Genomic DNA, 18,042 nt, shown 5'->3' with positions numbered 1-18,042 from the left:
CTATTTTTTTTTCATAGTTTCTGCATACATTTTTCGTAACAGTAAAATGTGTACAGTTGGTTTATATTTTAGGTTGTTCATTTCAAAAAGAAGATTTGAATGGATACGTTGAAAAGGAAACATTAAATAAAAATACGAAAATTGAAACTGGAAAATCACATTTGATGACTCACACTGGAAAAAAGCCTTATAAGTGTGAAATTTGTTTTAGGCGATTTACTGCAGCATATTCCTTGAAACTACATTTGATGACTCACAGTGGGGTAAAGCCTTATACGTGTGAAATTTGTTTTAAGCAATTTAGTCAGGATGGAAATTTGAAAAGACATTTTATGACTCACACTGGAAAAAAGCCTTACGAGTGTGAAATTTGTTTAAAACGCTGTATTACTGAAAGTGATTTGACAAGACATTTGAGAGTGCACACGGGTGAAAAACCTCACGAATGTGAGATTTGTTTTAAGCAATTTAGTCTAGCATATTCTTTGAAAATACATCTGAGAACACACACAGGAGAAAATAATTACAAGTGTGAATTTTGTTTGAAACAATTTTCTCAGCGATGTAATCTAAAACTGCATTTGAGAATACATACTGAAGAAAAACCTCACAAATGTGAAATTTGTTTTAAGCAGTTTTCTCAAGCCGGTCATTTGAAAGCACATTTGATGATCCACTCTGGAGTAAAACCTTATGAGTGTGATATTTGTTTTAAGCAGTTTATTCAAGCCAGTAATTTGAAAACACATTGGATGAGGCACAGTGGACTAAAACCTTAAGAGTGTGATATTTGTTTTAAGCAATTTACTGCACCATGTTCTTTGAAACTACATTTGATGACACACTGGAGTAAAGCCTTACAAGTGTGAAGTTTGTTTTAAGAAATTTAATCAAGCCGGTCATTTGAAAACACATTTCACGACTCACACTGAAGAAAAGCCTTACAAGTTAGTGTGAAATTTGTTTTAAACTACAGTACTCACAAAAAGTATCGCATAATTTTTGAAACAGAACAAAAGTTTAAAAATATTTTTTTAATTTTAAAGGGAATGTTATAATACTCGTCTATCGTCTTCTTTAGGCGTCTGAAAACCCATAAAGCAAGCACCACACTCTCGCGAAGTTACTTCAAGAAAGTTGACCGATGTCCGAAGTACCCGTCACTGCACACTCATTCAACTTCACGAGGAACACATTCACGCTGGGCGATACCGACTTCGATTCCTTTGACTCTGTCGCAAAAACCGCTACAGAATGGAAGTAGACCGAGGCGCAGCGAAGTCGCATGATGTATCTGTCTACACTCGTACTCGCTGAACTTCGATCGACTTCGCGAGTAGTATAGTGGGTGGACGTTTAACATTTCAAGTTGAAGCATGAAAAAGCAGTAAACAAAACGTTGTTAAAAGAGAATATTTATTTTGGACATTTATGTTCGAGAATTTGATCTGTGCACTATATCCTGTGTCTGCTCGAGTTTTCAATGATGAGGTGCATTCTTACAAAAAACGAGTAATATTATAACGACAGAACAAGCAGCTCAAATAGTAGCTTTAATTGGAGATAGACGATCGCAGCAATATCTGGCTGATGTTATGGGAATCCACCAATCCAGCGTTTCAAGAGCTTTAAAAAGGTATAGAGAAAGTGGAAAGAGAAACAAGAAGACCAGTTCTAGGACTTCCTAGATGCATGAACCCCGCAGATGAACATTATTTACATCTGCAGACTTTGCGTACATATCGTATTACAGTTGGACAACTGCGAAATGATCTTTCCACAGCCTGTGGCCCTTAATGTTCGGTTCGTAAAGTGCCAATCCAGTTAGAAACAAATTAAGGAAATTTGGAATTAGAGCGAGAATGCCTGCTACTGCTCCCCTATTAATGAGTGCACACCGTATAGCACGTTTAAGTTTTGCACCAGAACGTGTCGATAGGGCTATTAAGAACTGGACTAATATTCTTTTTACTGATGATTTAAGATTTGCACTTTGTGGATCCGACAGGCACTTTGCACTGTCGGATCCACAAAGTGCAAATATTGGCTCATCAATAAAAATAATATTAGCCCAGTCGTTAATATCCCAATTGACCCTGGTGCAAAACTTAAACGTGCCATACGATGTACCCTCGTTAACAGTGGAGCAGTAGCAGGCATTCTGGCTCTGATTCCAAATTCGCTTAATCTATTTCTAACCAAATTGGTACTTATTCGAATATTACCGGCTGTGGAAAGATAATTTTGTAGTTGTCTAGCTGTAACATGATGTGTACGCAAAACCTGCAGATATAAATAACGTTCATCCGCGGAGTTCGTGCACCTGTGACGTCCTGGAACTGTTTTTTTTTTTGTATCTTTCAATTCTGATATCAGCAAGATTTTCTGACGTTATATTACTCATTTTTTGTAAGAACGCACCTCATCATTGAAAACTCAAGCAGACATAGTGCACAGATCAAATTCTTGAATACAAATTTGAAAAATAAATATTCTCATTTAAGGACGTTTTGTTGACTGTTTTTACGCAAAAAACACGCTTCATCTTGAAATGTTATGGGTTTGTAGACACCTAAAGGAGACGACAAACGAGTATTATAACATTCCGATAAAAATTAAAAATTATTTTTAACTTTTTTTCTGTTTCAAAAATTATGCGATACTTTTTGTGATTAGTGTATTTACTCGAGATGGAAATTTGAGAACACATTTGATGACTTACACTGGAGTAAAACCTTACAAGTGTGAAATTTGTTTGAAGCAATTTACCCAAGCAATGTTTTGAAAGTACATCTGAAAAACACACTAAAATAAAGTCATAAATGTGTGAAATTTGTTTAAAACAGTTTACTGCAGCATGTACAACAAGCGAGAGCGAATAGAAGTGGACAAAGAGACAATGGTGACCATGGGAAGACGAAAAATAAGAAAAATAAGTTGGATCGACGAGATTAAACAAACGGCAGGGGAAAACTGGTACAAATGAGCTTAGAACGGGCAAAACCACAAGGGTAGGTCATGTCAAGGAATGGACCAGGAGAGGTTTTTAAAGAAGAGGAGACGATTAATTAAATATTTCTTGTGCGTGTTTTAAGCGAGTTTGAAATTTTTTCGTGAACAGAACTTATCCACTTTAAGAATGTGATTAAGTTAATATGCTTAATTTTAATTTAAATAAAGCCGTTTATAAACGGAAACCAGCCCTTACTCTTATTAATAAGTGTAAGATTAGCTTAATAGATTTAATTCATATTGGTAGGGGAGCCCAAGCGGGGATTTTTGCAGTTACTCAAGCGCGTCAGATTATCATATGGGAAGAAACCTGCAGATGTACGTCTACCATATATTGGCTCTTAACACAGCGGAGTTCGTTAAGGGGGGCCCGAAAAAAACTATCCTTGAAAAAACTCGAAATTGTCAGATTAAGATAAGGTACGTTAAGTACATGCAAAAGAGTGTATAATTCAAAAATCTGACGATTTGAGCCGGGCGTAAGGATATGGGTGAGTCCCAAAGTTTCACAAGAAAAAAGCGAATATATCGCGAAATGAATGACAGATCGAAAAACTAAAAAAGACGTGCTCAATATTTTTTAAAAATCTATCGAATGATATCAATCACGACATCCCACCGAAAGGGTGTTGGGTAAATTTAATATTTTAAATACAAATCCCGCGATATTTCGCGAAATGAACATCAGATCGAAAAACGGTAAAATACACCACATTCACATAGCAAATTCCCAACTATAAACAAACGCACGTGTTACTATTCGCCCGCTCATTCGTCAAGAGGCTGTTAAATGTAATTTATTGCCCTAAACGAGGCGGATTCTCATTTTACAGGTCCAAACTGGTCAGTCTGCAAATTCAAATTGTAGGTAGTGTGTTGGTTTTTAAGATACACTTCAGGACGACCCTGTTTAGCTTGCATGTGCGTTTGTTTACAGTTGGGAATATGTAAAATGAATGGACTGTACACTTATTTAATGTTTTTGAAAAATCTATCGAATGGCACCAAACACAAAGTATATTTAACCCCTCATCCACAAGAATTTAAATGCATTGTTTTCCTTCTACAATACATTTTACTATAGTGTTCTTTTTATGTTCAAAAAGATGGGCGGGTTTAAAATGAATGGTTTTGAAAAAAAAAACAAAAAGATCAAATTATTGAGCGCATTTTTAAATTTTCTTAAAAATCTTTCTTTTTCTCCATGTAACTCGAAAATGATAAGAGATGCCAAAAAAAGATGCCATACAAAAATGTAGGTTTCTTCTAGATAAACATTTTGATTTTATTTTTTATAACAGTATCTCTTATCATTTTCAAGTTACATGGAGAATAAGAAAATTTAAATATGCGCTCTATAATTTGATCTTATTTTTTTCAAAAACCATTCATCTTAAACCCGCTCAACTTTTTGAGCATAAAAATGACACTGTAATAAAATGTATTGTAGAAGGAAAACGATGCATTTAAATTCTTGTGGGTGAGGGGTTAAATAATATACTTCTCAATTTTTTTCTTAAAATTCGTTAGTCATCAATTTTTTGCAGCATATCTCGTTTAGTTTGAATGTAATCGACATTTAATATTGCTAATTTGAAAGGACTTTTCAAGCACAATAAAAGGTATTGGTAGCATTATATACATTAAATCGACCGTTTCTCTGTTATTTCAAGTTGAATACACTGCTTTGAGCATGCACCAAAAAACAAACTCTTTTTACCTCCATATCTCTTTTTGTGTTATAACTAGAAGATTGAAGAAGGAACGAATATCTTTGATTTTTATGAGCTACAAAAATGTTTTATATAATTTTTTTAGTTAGATGCATTGTTTTTAAGGTATTCGCAAAAAACCGTTTGAAAAGGTGTTATATTTTTAATGAAAATGGCTAATTTTCAACTACGAATATCTGAAAAAGTATTGAGTTTTGAGTGCACAATACAAATTGCAAGATAAATATTTTTCGAAGCTTTATCGATTGTAACTCGGCTTCTACGCATGAAGGTCTAATTATAAAGTTTAATTAATAGGCTTCCAAAACAAGTTTGTAATTACCGTGTAATAACAAGCGCGGTAATTACCGCGCTGACTAGATGGGACGTGAATTATAAATTGTAAAATTCCCTCATCTTCCTTAGTCTCAGCATCCGTATGGCTTGCAAATTGTAGAAGCCTCGGAAGTGAAACCAGAGAAGGTTCCCATTGTTTTCATTCTGGTGGGATGTAGAATAGCATTATGTTGTTTTATATGCCATTAGAGTGAAAACTTGGTCTTTTTGCTAGCAGTTGCCGCTAGGACATCTATGCCATTTCTTTCGTTGCAGTCCGTGACTGCACGCCGGGGTTTGTTTTGGTTGGATCAGAGAGAGCAGCATATGTGCCTCCTGATAAGAGACTAAAGGCTGATTCACATTATAGCTCAGGTCACGCTCAGCTCAAGGTTCGGTCAATTATTCTTACACGCATCTTAATCATGCTATCCACACTAAACACGACGGTCAAGTTCCGTCCTTTTTTTTGACCGCGGGGTTTCTCCGAGAGAATATTTTGATCGTTACCTGAGCTGAGCATGACCTGAGCTATTATGTGAATCAGCCTTAATAAGTTTGAAACCGGTAGAGGTGCTTGCTGCACTCTCTAATTGGGCTAGAATATGATGCGGCTGTATTTTCGTTTTGCAACGAAATTGAAAATGGTTGTTCATTTTTGATTTACATAATTATTCTTGATTGGAGTACGAAGGGAACCATTCTCGTTGGAACTTTATCGCGCTGAGCAGATGGGACGTGAATTATAAATTGTAAAATTCCATCATCTTCCTTAGTGTCAGCATCCGTTATGGCTCGCAAATTGTAGAAACCTCAGAGGTGTAACCAGAGGAAGGTTCCCATTGTTTTCAGTCTGGTGGGGGGACATCCATAAACTACGTCGTTGAGAAGAGGGAGGGAGGGGGGCTTGCTTATTTCGACGAAATACGACAGGAGGGAGGGGAGGTATGAGTGCACATTCGACGTCGTTTAATATATTGGTATATTTAAATTTGTCGCTATTGTCTCTATAAATGTAATTTTTTACCAGCATTAAACTATCAGGTATTCATATAAAACGTACCTATAGTTTTTGAAATGAAATTGAAAATAAAACCAAACAATTTACGAATAAATACACCTTTGTTAAAATTAAAAAGAATTCTCTTATAGATACTTTTATCGCATACATTTCGGTTTTATCAGTCACAGCCTTAAAATTAAACTTTGGGTTTAAACAAGCGCTTCTTTATACAAAATATGATTAATTATTTATATGGGAAATAAGCCACAATTAAAATGAAAAAAATAATTTTATTAACGTTTCGACGCCCAAATCGGGTGCCGTTGTCAAAATACAAAATATTACTAGAATAAACAAAAGTGTTGTTGCTAAGCAAAAAAATTCTTCTAATAATTTATTTAATCTGACTCATTTATATTGGCAATTCATACATATATTATACATTTTAAAGTAGAAGACTTTAAAATGATATTGCCAATATTTATGAGTTGCGTTCCTGGGACGACTTACTGAAAGAAAGTTCATTCGATTACATGAAATCAACCCTAACTCAAGAATATCCGTCACAATTTGATTTATATTAAATTAAATTATCACACAATAATGATTTCATGTAATCGAATGAACTATCTTTCAGTAAGTCGTCCCAGGAACGCAACTCATAAATATTGGCAATATCATTTTAAAGTCTTCTACTTTAAAATGTATAATATATGTATGAATTGCCAATATAAATGAGTCAGATTAAATAAATTATTAGAAGAATTTTTTTGCTTAGCAACAACACTTTTGTTTATTCTAGTAATATTTTGTATTTTGACAACGGCACCCGATTTGGGCGTCGAAACGTTAATAAAATTATTTTTTTCATTTTAATTGTGGCTTATTTCCCATATAAATAATTAATCATAAAAATGCCACAAGGAAATAGCTTCAGAACAACATACAGAACAATGTATGGAAGCAAACAATATTCAATTGTTAGTTCATTTATGTGCTGCATACTGTGTGTGAAACAATAGTTCTGAAAGAATGAATGGAAATAAAATATTGTGTTATGTTTATTTAGTAAGTTGTATTTATACTTAGAGAAGATTTATACGCAAAATCTTGGTCCAATGCTATTTAAATGCATTAATTTTTTTTAAATGCTCAGAAAACTAATAAAATTTTTTGAAAAATTTAAACGCAGATTGATCGATTACATTATTACCGAGGGCCAAAAGTTTCTGAAAACATCTATAATCTTTATTTTAATAAGTTACAGGGATAAAAAAAGAGAATATTTAGTCTGATTTTTAAGTTCAAAAATTTCATTCAAAAGAAACCTTTTGTTTATTCTACGGGACTTTCAGCCCTCGGTAATAATGTAATCTTTCATTCTGCGTTTATATTTTTCAAATATATTTATTAGTTTTCTCAGGATTCGAAAAAAGAATGCATTTAAATAGCATTGGACCAAGATTTTGCGCCTACCCCCTTAATTGTTCTTGTTATGATACATTCGCAAATAAAGTTTCAAGGTTGATTAAAAAAACAGAAACAACATTGATTTTTTTTAAATCACTGAAAGGGGGGTCGTAAACTGCAATGACGACGTCGACATGGGGGGGGGGTACGTCTGTAACCGACGAATTACGACGGAAGGGGGGGAGGGTATTAAAAAGTCCAAATTTTTTACGACGTAATTTATGGATGCCCCCGTGGGATGTAGAATAACATTACGTTGTTTTATATGCCATTGGATTGAAAACTTAGTCTTTAATTTAACAGACTTTGTTTGGAAGCCTATTAATTAAGCTTTAAAATGACACCTTCTAAGGCTAATTTACATGCGTAAAAGCCGAGTTACGATCGATAAAGCTTTGAAAAATACTTATTTTGCAATTTGCATTGTGCACTAATGTTACAATATCTTGAGTTTGTCTAATTATATCAATTAGTGCGGCAGATTCGTGCAAATATTATTAAGAATTGCACATTTAATGATACAAGCGTATTATTTGGTCCACATATACTGCACATATAAAGGTTCAAATTTAGATATGAGGCCATCTCAGATTTTGCCTTTTACAAAAATGGCGATCATTCAAAATGGGCGACTATACATATATGACTAATAGCACGATATCTTTTGAATGAAAAGTCCAATTTCAACCAAATTTGGTACGTAGGTTCGTTTTGTGATTTACAAGATCGATGTCGTGAACTGGAAGAATCGGTTTACCGGAAGTTGTGTTTTTCCTGGTTTTTTATGTAAAACTATTTTATATTATGTAAATAATTTATTTTCAATTTTTTCACCCTGTATATATTAATTTTTCAAAATGGTAATACCACTATTGAAAAGAGCGCAAGAATATGTTTTAGGAAATATTTTGAACTTTTTAGTTACGTTAATTATATTTACCATTTAATAAATGCATAACGTATCTTCACATGTACCTATGTGTGGCAGATTCGTGCAAATATTATAAGAATTATTGTATATTTAATGGTAGAGTCATATAATTTGGACCACATATACTACACATACAAAAGTTCAAATTTAGATATGAGGCCATCTCAGATTTTGTCTTTTACAAAAATGGCGAGCATTCGAAATGGCGGCTATGCATATGTGACTAATAGCACGATAACTTTTGAACGAAAAGTCCGATTTCAGCCAAATTTGGTATCAAGTTTCTTTTTTTGACGAATAAGATCGAGGTCTTGAACCGGAAGAAACGGTTTACCAGAAGTTGTGTTTTACTGTTTTTTATGTAAAAATATGTTGTTGTTTTTTCCAATTATTTCATCCTGTATATATTAATTTTTTAAAAAGGTAATACCGCCAATGAAAATAGTGTAAAAATATTTTTTAGGAAAGATTTTGAACTTTTTAGTTATGTTAATTACCATTTAATAAATTCATAACGTATCTTCACATGTACATATTGTAAAAGACAAAATCTGAGATGGCCTCATATCTAAATTTGAATCTTTGTATGTGTAGTGTGTGTGGTCCAAATTATATGCTTTTACCATTAAATGTACAATAATTCTTATATTATTTGCACGAATGCACCGCACATAGGTTCATAGGTACATGTTAAGATACGTTATGCATTTATGAATTGATAATTAACATAACTACAGAGTTCAAAATATTTCCTAAAAAATATTTTCACTCTCTTTTTAACGACGGTATTAATTTTTTGAAAAATTAATATATACAGGGTGAAAGATTTGGTAAAAAAAAACAACATGTTTTTACATTAAAATCAGGAAAAACACAACTTCTGGTCTGGTAAATCGATCCTTCCGGTTCAGGACCTTGGTCTTACACATCAAAAAAAGAATCTATATAACATATTTGGTTGAAATCGGACTTTTCGTTCAAAAGTTATCGTGCTATAAGTCACATATGTATAGTCGCCATTTTGCATGCCCGCCATTGTTGTAAAGGTAAAATCTGAGATGGCCTTATATCTAAATTTGAACATTGATGTGTGTAGTACATGTGGTCCAAATTATATGCTTCTACCATTAAATACACAATAATTCTTATAATGTTTGCACGAATTTGCCACACATAGGTACATGTGAAGATACGTTATGCATTTATTAAATGGTAATTAACATAACTAAAAAGTTCAAAATATTTTCTACAAAATATTTTTACGCTCTTTTTAATTGCGGTATTACGTTTTTGAAAAAATTTTATATACAGAGGGAAAAAATTGAAAAAAAAAGTATTTTTACATAAACAACCAGTAAAAACACAACTTCTGGTAAACCGATACTTCCGGTTTACCACATCCCTCTTGTAAATAAAAAAAACCTATATACCAAATTTGGTTGAGGTCGGACTTTTCGTTCAAAAGTTATGGTACTATTAAACACATAAGTATAGCCGCCATTTTGAACGCCCGCCATTTTTGTAAAAGGCAAAATCTGAGATGGCCTCATATCTAAATTTGAACCTTTATATGTGTAGTATATGTGGTCCAAATTATATGCTTGTATCATTAAATGTGCAATTATTTCACATATCGGCCGCACTAAATATCTTATTGTTGGATTTAAGTTTAGTAAACATTTTTTTCTTCGTTTTTTATTAAGGAACAAATTTTATTTGAAAAATTTTTTATCTTATTTAGTATATGAGCCACAGCCATATAAACAATTTATAAACAATTAAATTGTTTATAACAATGTTTTGACCACTCGGATCAAAATCCACCCTCGAAATTCGTATTCAGCAGTAAAAAATCCATAAGAAACCGTTGAGTTTGTCCATTAGAATTGAAAAGGATACGGCGCCTAGACTACTAGCCACAATCTCTACATTTATCCATATACGTAAATATTGTTCCCTATTTTATATTATTTTTAACATGGACTTGGCGTTTCTTTAAAACTTGGCGTATTTCTTCTAAACTTTTGTTACTTTTTATTCTTAACCTATACCTAGTTAAAATTATACTTCTTTAGGCACGAGGGTGAATTTTTATTTTCTGGGCGCATGCGCACAGCAACAGTATGGTATTAGTCGCTACATATTTTAAGTTACGTAGCGCAAAAAATAAGGTGTGCGTAAAAAGAGTGCCTTATTAGTGTTTTTAGTAAATATATTTATTATAATTTTTGTGTCTGTGGATTTGTCTTCCTCGTAATAAGTATTATTGAAAATGTTTATTTTCAATTAATCTATCTGTCACCATGATTGTAATTATGTCAGAGATGATCGTCTGTATACAGAACGGTGGTAGCTCATCGGTAGAGCATTCGCCTACGGATCGAGAGCTCCCCCGTTCAAATCCGGAGTCATATTCTTTTTTTATTTTTGGTATTCTTTTAGTTCTTTCTGAAATTAGTTTAATATTTAAATACAATTCAAAAATTTTTTAAAGTAGATATATTGATTTCGTTGAAATCATAATATGAAGTAGATTATATTATAACAGAAGTATAACTTATTACGTGCGTACAAAGTAAACACACATTCTTTTTTCCGCATACATTTTTTGTAACAGTAAAATGTGTACAGTTGGTTTATATTTTAGGTTGTTCATTTCAAAAAGAAAATTTGGATGGATACGTTGAAAAGAAAACATTAAATAAAAATACGAAAGTTGAAACTGGAAAATCACATTTGATGACTCACACTGGAAAAAAGCCTTATAAGTGTAAAATCTGTTTTAAGCTATTTACTGCAGCATATTCTTTGAAGCTACATTTGATGACTCACACTGGAGTAAAGCCTTATACGTGTGAAATTTGTTCTAAGCAATTTACTCAAGCCGGTCATTTGAAAACACATTTGATGGCACATACTGGAGTAAAGCCTTATACGTGTGAAATTTGTTCTAAGCAATTTAGTCAGGATGGAAATTTGAAAAGACATTTTATGACTCACACTGGAAAAAAGCCTTACGAGTGTGAAATTTGTTTAAAACGCTGTATTACTGAAAGTGATTTGACAAGACATTTGAGAGTGCACACGGGTGAAAAACCTCACAAATGTGAGATTTGTTTTAGGCAATTTAGTCTAGCATATTCTTTGAAAATACATTTGAGAACACACACAGGAGAAAATAATTACAAGTGTGAATTTTGTTTAAAACAATTTTCTCAGCGATGTAATCTAAAACTGCATTTGACAATACATACTGAAGAAAAACCTCACAAATGTGAAATTTGTTTTAAGCAGTTTTCTCAAGCCGGTAATTTGAAAGCACATTTAATGATCCACTCTGGAGTAAAACCGTATGAGTGTGATATTTGTTTTAAACAGTTTACTCAACCCAGTAGTTTGAAAACACATTTGATGACTCACACTGGAGTTAAGCCTAACAAGTGTGGAATTTGTTCTAAGCAATTTAGGCAGGATGGAAATTTGAAGAGACATTTGATGACTCACACTGGAAAAAAGCCTTGAGTGTGATATTTGTTTTAAGCAATTTACTGCACTATGTTCTTTGAAACTACATTTGATGACTCACACTGGAGTAAACCATTACAAGTGTGAAATTTGTTTTAAGCAATTTAATCAAGCCGGTCATCTGAAAAGACATTTGACGATTCACACTGAAGAAAAGCCTTACAAGTTAGTGTAAAATTTGTTTTAAACTACAGTACTCACAAAAAGTATCGCATAATTTTTGAAACAGATAAAAAGTTTAAAAACCCTTTGGTCATCTGTGTAACCAAAAAAAGGTTGGTCATCGGAAGGTTAACAGACTTTGTTTGGAAGCCTATTAATTAAGCTTTAAAATGAGAGCTTCTAAGGCTCATTTGCATGCGTAGACGCCGAGTTACGATCGATAAAGCTTCGAAAAATACTTATTTTGTAATTTGCATTGTGCACTAATGTTACAATATCTTGAGTTCTAATTGGACGGCGTTATGCATAACTCGACCAAGCGCCATTTCTTTAATATCGAGATAACAGCGGATTCTGGTGACACATAGCTAAAATTATTTTGGAAAAAATCCCTGTTATTGTCACGTTAACGGTTACTAAGAAAAACAAAATTAAACCAAGCGACATTAATCCACTTACCATTAAGCGACCATTAAGCAACCAAGAAACGAAAAACTTTGAAGCCATTTATCTCAAAACTATATTTTGGCGCTTGGTCGAGTTATGCATAACGCCGTCCAATTGTTGGATTTAAGTTTAGTAAACGTTTTTTTCTTCGTTTTTTATTAAGGAACAAATTTCATTTGAAACATGTTTTTTATCTATGTTTTGACCACTCGGATCGAAATCCACCCTCAAAATTCGTACTCAGCAGTAAAAAATCCATAAGAAACCGTTGAGTTTGGCCATCAGAATTGAAAAGGATACGGTGACACCTGTGGCGCCTAGACTATTGGTCCCAATCTCTACATCTATCCTTATAACTAAATGTTGTTCCGTATTTTATATTATTTGTTAAATATGTTTGTATAATTGTTGATGCAAAACCAAGTTCATACTAATAATTTACTCACATTTTAACTAAGGAACACCTTTCCAACCTCAACCTACTTTCGTGTTCCTATGTTGGTAAATATATGAATTAAATCTGTTAAGCCACTTTTACACTTATTAATCGTAATTGCCAGGGCCACCTTCATAAAGATGAGAAAATTCTTCTGCAACAGAGATATAAGCATCCCTCTACGATTAAGAATGCAAAGAGGCTACGTATTTAACACGCTATTGTACGGTGTAGAGGCCTGGATTCTCAAACAGAACAACATAAAAAATATTGAAAGTTTCGAGATGTGGTGCTACCGTCGAATGCTGAAGGTAAGTTGGGTTGAAAGAATCACAAACCTTGAAGTAATACGTAGGATAGGAAGAAACCCAGAAATTTTGTTGACGATAAAACGAAGAAAACTCGAGTATTTTGGCCACCTGATGAGAGGTCATAAATACGCATTACTTCAAAATATAATGCAAGGAAAAATAGAAGGAAAACGGAATCCAGGCCGTAGAAGAATGTCATGTTTGCGGAATTTGAGAGAGTGGTTTGGCTGCACCACTAATGAACTTTTTAGGTCAGCTGTAAAAAGGTCAGGGTAGCCTTGATGATTTCCAATCTCCGATAGGAGTGGCACAAGAAGAAGAAGAACACTTATTAATAAGGGTAAGGGTTGGTTTCTCTTAGGGTTTGTTCACTACGGAGAGCAATGGATTGTATCCTTGCCTTGTATCTATTGTCGTCCCCCTTCGTATTTACTCAGTGTTTGTTGTACCTTTGCCGACAGTATACCTGGTATTGGATACGTGGGTACGATACATTGATCGGTGTAAGGCTTGGCGCCTCGTAGTGAACACAACTTTACTCTCCAGCGGTGCTCAAATGGTCGATCGCCAAAGTTTTTAAAGTCGATCGCGATTCGCGAAAAAAATACAAAAAATGGAAAAGATGGGAACTGCGCTAACTTACCACACGCGCAACTTTACAATTTTTTATAAAATAGAAATGTGCAATCAAAATTTTTATTTTCTAAATTGATTTTCTATTAGCAGTCGATCGCTGGATGCTTGCAATTTATGTGGTAGATCCCATGAAGTTTAAGTCTGAGAACCACTCTACACGTTTTAAAAGTTGATATAATTATAATTCCAAAATGTTTTATATTTTCCATTAATATGTATACGATTTAGATAAATAACAAAATATTTCTTTATATTTTATATTTTAGTATAAAACAGAACCGTGATTTAGTTCATATATTACATTTATTTCTTCTAAACGGTTGTTACTTTTTATTCTTGTTCTAAACAACCGTGATTTAGTTCTTTTATTACACTTATTTCTTCTAAACTTTTGTTACTTTTTATTCTTAACCTATACCTAGTTTCTGCATACATTTTTCGTAACAGTAAAATGTGTACAGTTGGTTTATCTTTTAGGTTGTTCATTTCAAAAAGAAGATTTGGATGGATACGTTGAAGAGAAAACATTAAATAAAAATATGAAAGTTGAACTTGGAAAACCACATTTGATGACTCACACTGGAAAAAAGCCTTACGAGTGTGATATTTGTTTTAAGCAATTTACTAGAGATGGACATTTGAAAAGACATTTTATGACTCACACTGGAAAAAAGCCGTACGAATGTGAATTTTGTTTAAAACGCTGGATTACTGCAAGGGATTTGACAAGACATTTGAGAGTGCACACTGGTGAAAAACCTCACAAATGTGAAATTTGTTTTAAACAATTTAGTCTAGCATATTCTTTGAAAATACATCTGAGAACACACACAGGAGAAAATAATTACAAGTGTGAATTTTGTTTAAAACAATTTTCTCAGCGATGTAATCTAAAAATGCATTTGAGAATACATACTGAAGAAAAACCTCACCAATGTGAAATTTGTTTTAAGCAGTTTTCTCGAGCCGGTCATTTGAAAACACATTTTATGATCCACTCTGGAGTAAAACCTTATGAGTGTGAAATTTGTTTTAAGCAGTTTTCTCGAGCCGGTCATTTGAAAATACATTTGATGATCCACTCTGGAGTAAAACCTTATGAGTGTGATATTTGTTTTAAGCGATGTTCTCAAGCCGGTCATTTGAAAACACATTTGATGACTCACACTGGAGTAAAGCCTAACAAGTGTGGAATTTGTTCTAAGCAATTTATTCAGGATGGAAATTTGAAAAGACATTTGATGACTCACACTGGAAAAAAGCCTTGAGTGTGATATTTGTTTTAAGCAATTTACTGCACCATGTTCTTTGAAACTACATTTGATGACTCACACTGGAGTAAACCATTACAAGTGTGAAATTTGTTTTAAGCAATTTAATCAAGCCGGTCATTTGAAAAGGCATTTGACGACTCACAAAAAGTATCGCATAATTTTTGAAACAGATAAAAAGTTTAAAAATATATTTTTAATTTTTAACGGAATGTTATAATACTCGTCTATCGTCTTCTTTAGCGTACGTTCAGAGTGGACGAGCAAAGAGCAAAGCGGAGAAATCAAACTACTACTAGGAAACGGAGGTACACAGAGTGCTAGCAAAGAGCAAAGCGGCGAAACCAAACAAGTTTGATTTCTCTGCTCGCACTCTTTGGTGCATGTGGTGAGACCGCTCCCGTCTGAAAAAACTTTTGATTCGGTTTCTTTGTCAATTCCTATTCAAAAATGTCCCCTTTAAACAAATCTGAAGAGCACCGGGCGGAATTTTTGGGCAGAAATTGTTTAAACAATTTTATCTACTCTATGTCATATATTATTATGTATAAGGTTTTAGTTTGTGAAAACTATCATTATAGATAGCAGTACGTGAAGGGTTTAAAGCGTGCGTGAAGTAACAATGTATTTTAAATGGGATTTACTTTTTAGCACTGTTTTTGACACTTTTCATATAGTCAAATATCCTTAACTTTCGCGTTGTCATGGTGATGACATAATGAGCAATAAATTACAACAAAAATTTTGACAGTTTTGTGGTTTGAAGGAAATAAAAAATTTTAAATGTCAAAGTTCTAAAAATTATAGAATAGAAATGAATTGCAGTGTCGAAGAGTTAGTTTTTTTATTTGTTTATCGTAGATAAAATATTTTATGAAACTGTACTTGTATAGGAATCCACAAAGAAACCGAATCAGAAATTTTTCCTGACGGGATCGGTCTCATTACATGGACAATTTTGGTATTTTTCCGAAAAATGAATCTCGGTAACCTGATAGCTGAAGTGTATGAAACAAGTATTATGATTCAAAGAAACCTGTTATGGGATCGAAAGATTCCCTATTCAAAGGACGACGATGACTTTTTAAAGGATATAGCGGGATAAGATGGTCAAAAATGCCCCCACACCGATCAGCCCCGCTACTTATGTTTTCGATAAAGGATATAAAATTATGCCCTTATGCAAATATTTAGCTTCTCAGAGGTCCTAAAACGTCTTAAATCGAGAAAAGAAGAATTTTTAGGTTTTTTTTTGTGAGCGCAATTTTACTTTAAAAAATCTGAAAAAATTCAGGAGGATGTATATTTTTAACACAAAACAGCCTGATTTTTTTTAGATTTTTGTAATAAAAAATGAGCACAGAAAATTTTTTTGAAATTTTCAAAAAAATTTTAGGTTATGATAATATAATTTGGCCAACTTTTATATAGTATTTTTTTGTGTACTTTTTGCCGTTCTTTTCAATGGCAGAGGCAGAATTTTTAATATCTGAGCGGAAAGAACGAAAAAATCGAAAAAACCGTTTTTTGCTGTCTCGAGATGCATCTCGGAACAGCCAATTTTAGGATTTGGGATCCTGACTACAACTGAAAAAAAAACTAAAAGTGTGAATTTTGTCATAAACTTTGGTATGTGGGGTTATAATAATATTTGGAACAACTTTTCCAAATAACTTTTTCCGATGTCTCTAACGCGAAGCAAATCGAATCGCATATCGAAAATTCACCCTGTTTGTGGATTCGCAGTAGGCCGCGTTTAAAATTTAAAGTTCAGTTGACTATTTTAAAAATTGTGAAACATCACCCTGTATGACTGCAAAATTACAAATCTGTATATATTTTGATAGCCGAAACATATAGGTGTCTTCATCTTAAATGCGACACACTGTATCTTATCAATTTGATAATTTATTGCCGCTAGCATAGTCGTATCTTTTATAGATTCAAAATATACAATCAAAAACTGACTAATTCACTAATTTTATCAAAAAAAAGTTCAAATTATTGCATTGAAGTATTGAACCAATTAATGCTTATTAATATAATATTATTATAACATGTAATTAATATAATAGAGTGAGTTTAATGTATAGAAATAGTATCAAGTATCTCGGAAACGGCTTGCACGATTTTTATAGGTTTTGTTGGGTAGGGATTTTCTAATGCAGCAGATATTACAGTGATAATTACATTGTTGTCAGATTTTCCGTTTTTCTGAAAATCTAATGAACTTTCTTATTTCAAATAGAACACCCTGTATATTTTTTGTGTTTCGAAGTCCTTCAAATATTCTGATTATTTTTCATGTTATATTCCCTATACCTAAATGCCATAGTTTCGGAGTTATTGCTACATTTATTCAAAAAAAAAAAATTAAATTATAAAAATCAATTTTTTCCGCCCGTGTAGACATTATTTTACGTTCTTTGGATCATTGAGAACAAAAAAGGTGTTTTGTAATTTTTCTCTAAAGTTAATCGCTTTCCCGTTATAAACAATTTAAAACTGAAAAAAATCGAATAATGACGATTTTCAAGGTTCAAATACATAAATAAAAAATAAAAGATTATTTTTGAAACTGCGGAGTACCTACCCAAATTCAACCTAAACCCTTGTTTCAGGGGCTCGCTATAAAATGTTGCCACGTTTTATTTTAAAACATTGCTTTATTGGGACCGTGCAAGTTCGGCAAAGCGACCCCTATTTCTTCGCTCTGTACTATTATTCGCACTTTTAATTATATTGGCCAATTATATTAGTCCTGGTTACTGGATAATTGTCAAGGCCATA

The 18,042-nt window shown here is 33.0% G+C and overlaps 1 protein-coding gene across 7 annotated transcripts in view; it reads left to right on the top strand.

Moving 5' to 3' along the window:
* LOC126883320 (gastrula zinc finger protein xLCGF3.1-like) overlaps positions 1 to 18,042 on the top strand; it is an 84,261-nt gene that overhangs the window by 33,462 nt on the left and 32,757 nt on the right. For 2 of the 7 annotated variants that reach the window (XM_050648700.1, XM_050648697.1), the window contains one exon: positions 14,459 to 15,459. The exons of 1 other annotated variant lie outside the window; for it this stretch is intronic. In XM_050648700.1, coding sequence (XP_050504657.1) covers positions 14,459 to 15,249 — 791 coding nt within the window. In that variant the 3' untranslated portion in view covers positions 15,250 to 15,459. Of the gene's footprint in view, positions 1 to 72; positions 4,435 to 11,111; positions 13,126 to 14,458; positions 15,460 to 18,042 lie in introns of those variants that run through there. 4 more of the 7 variants (XM_050648698.1, XM_050648696.1, XR_007697608.1 and 1 more) reach the window with 3 other exon arrangements.

This window comes from Diabrotica virgifera, chromosome 4 (genome assembly GCF_917563875.1).
Source record: "Diabrotica virgifera virgifera chromosome 4, PGI_DIABVI_V3a".
Classification (NCBI taxonomy): Eukaryota; Metazoa; Arthropoda; class Insecta; order Coleoptera; family Chrysomelidae; genus Diabrotica; species Diabrotica virgifera.
Note: the sequence above shows the minus strand (reverse complement) of the source record. Positions and strands in the feature narration are given on the sequence as shown.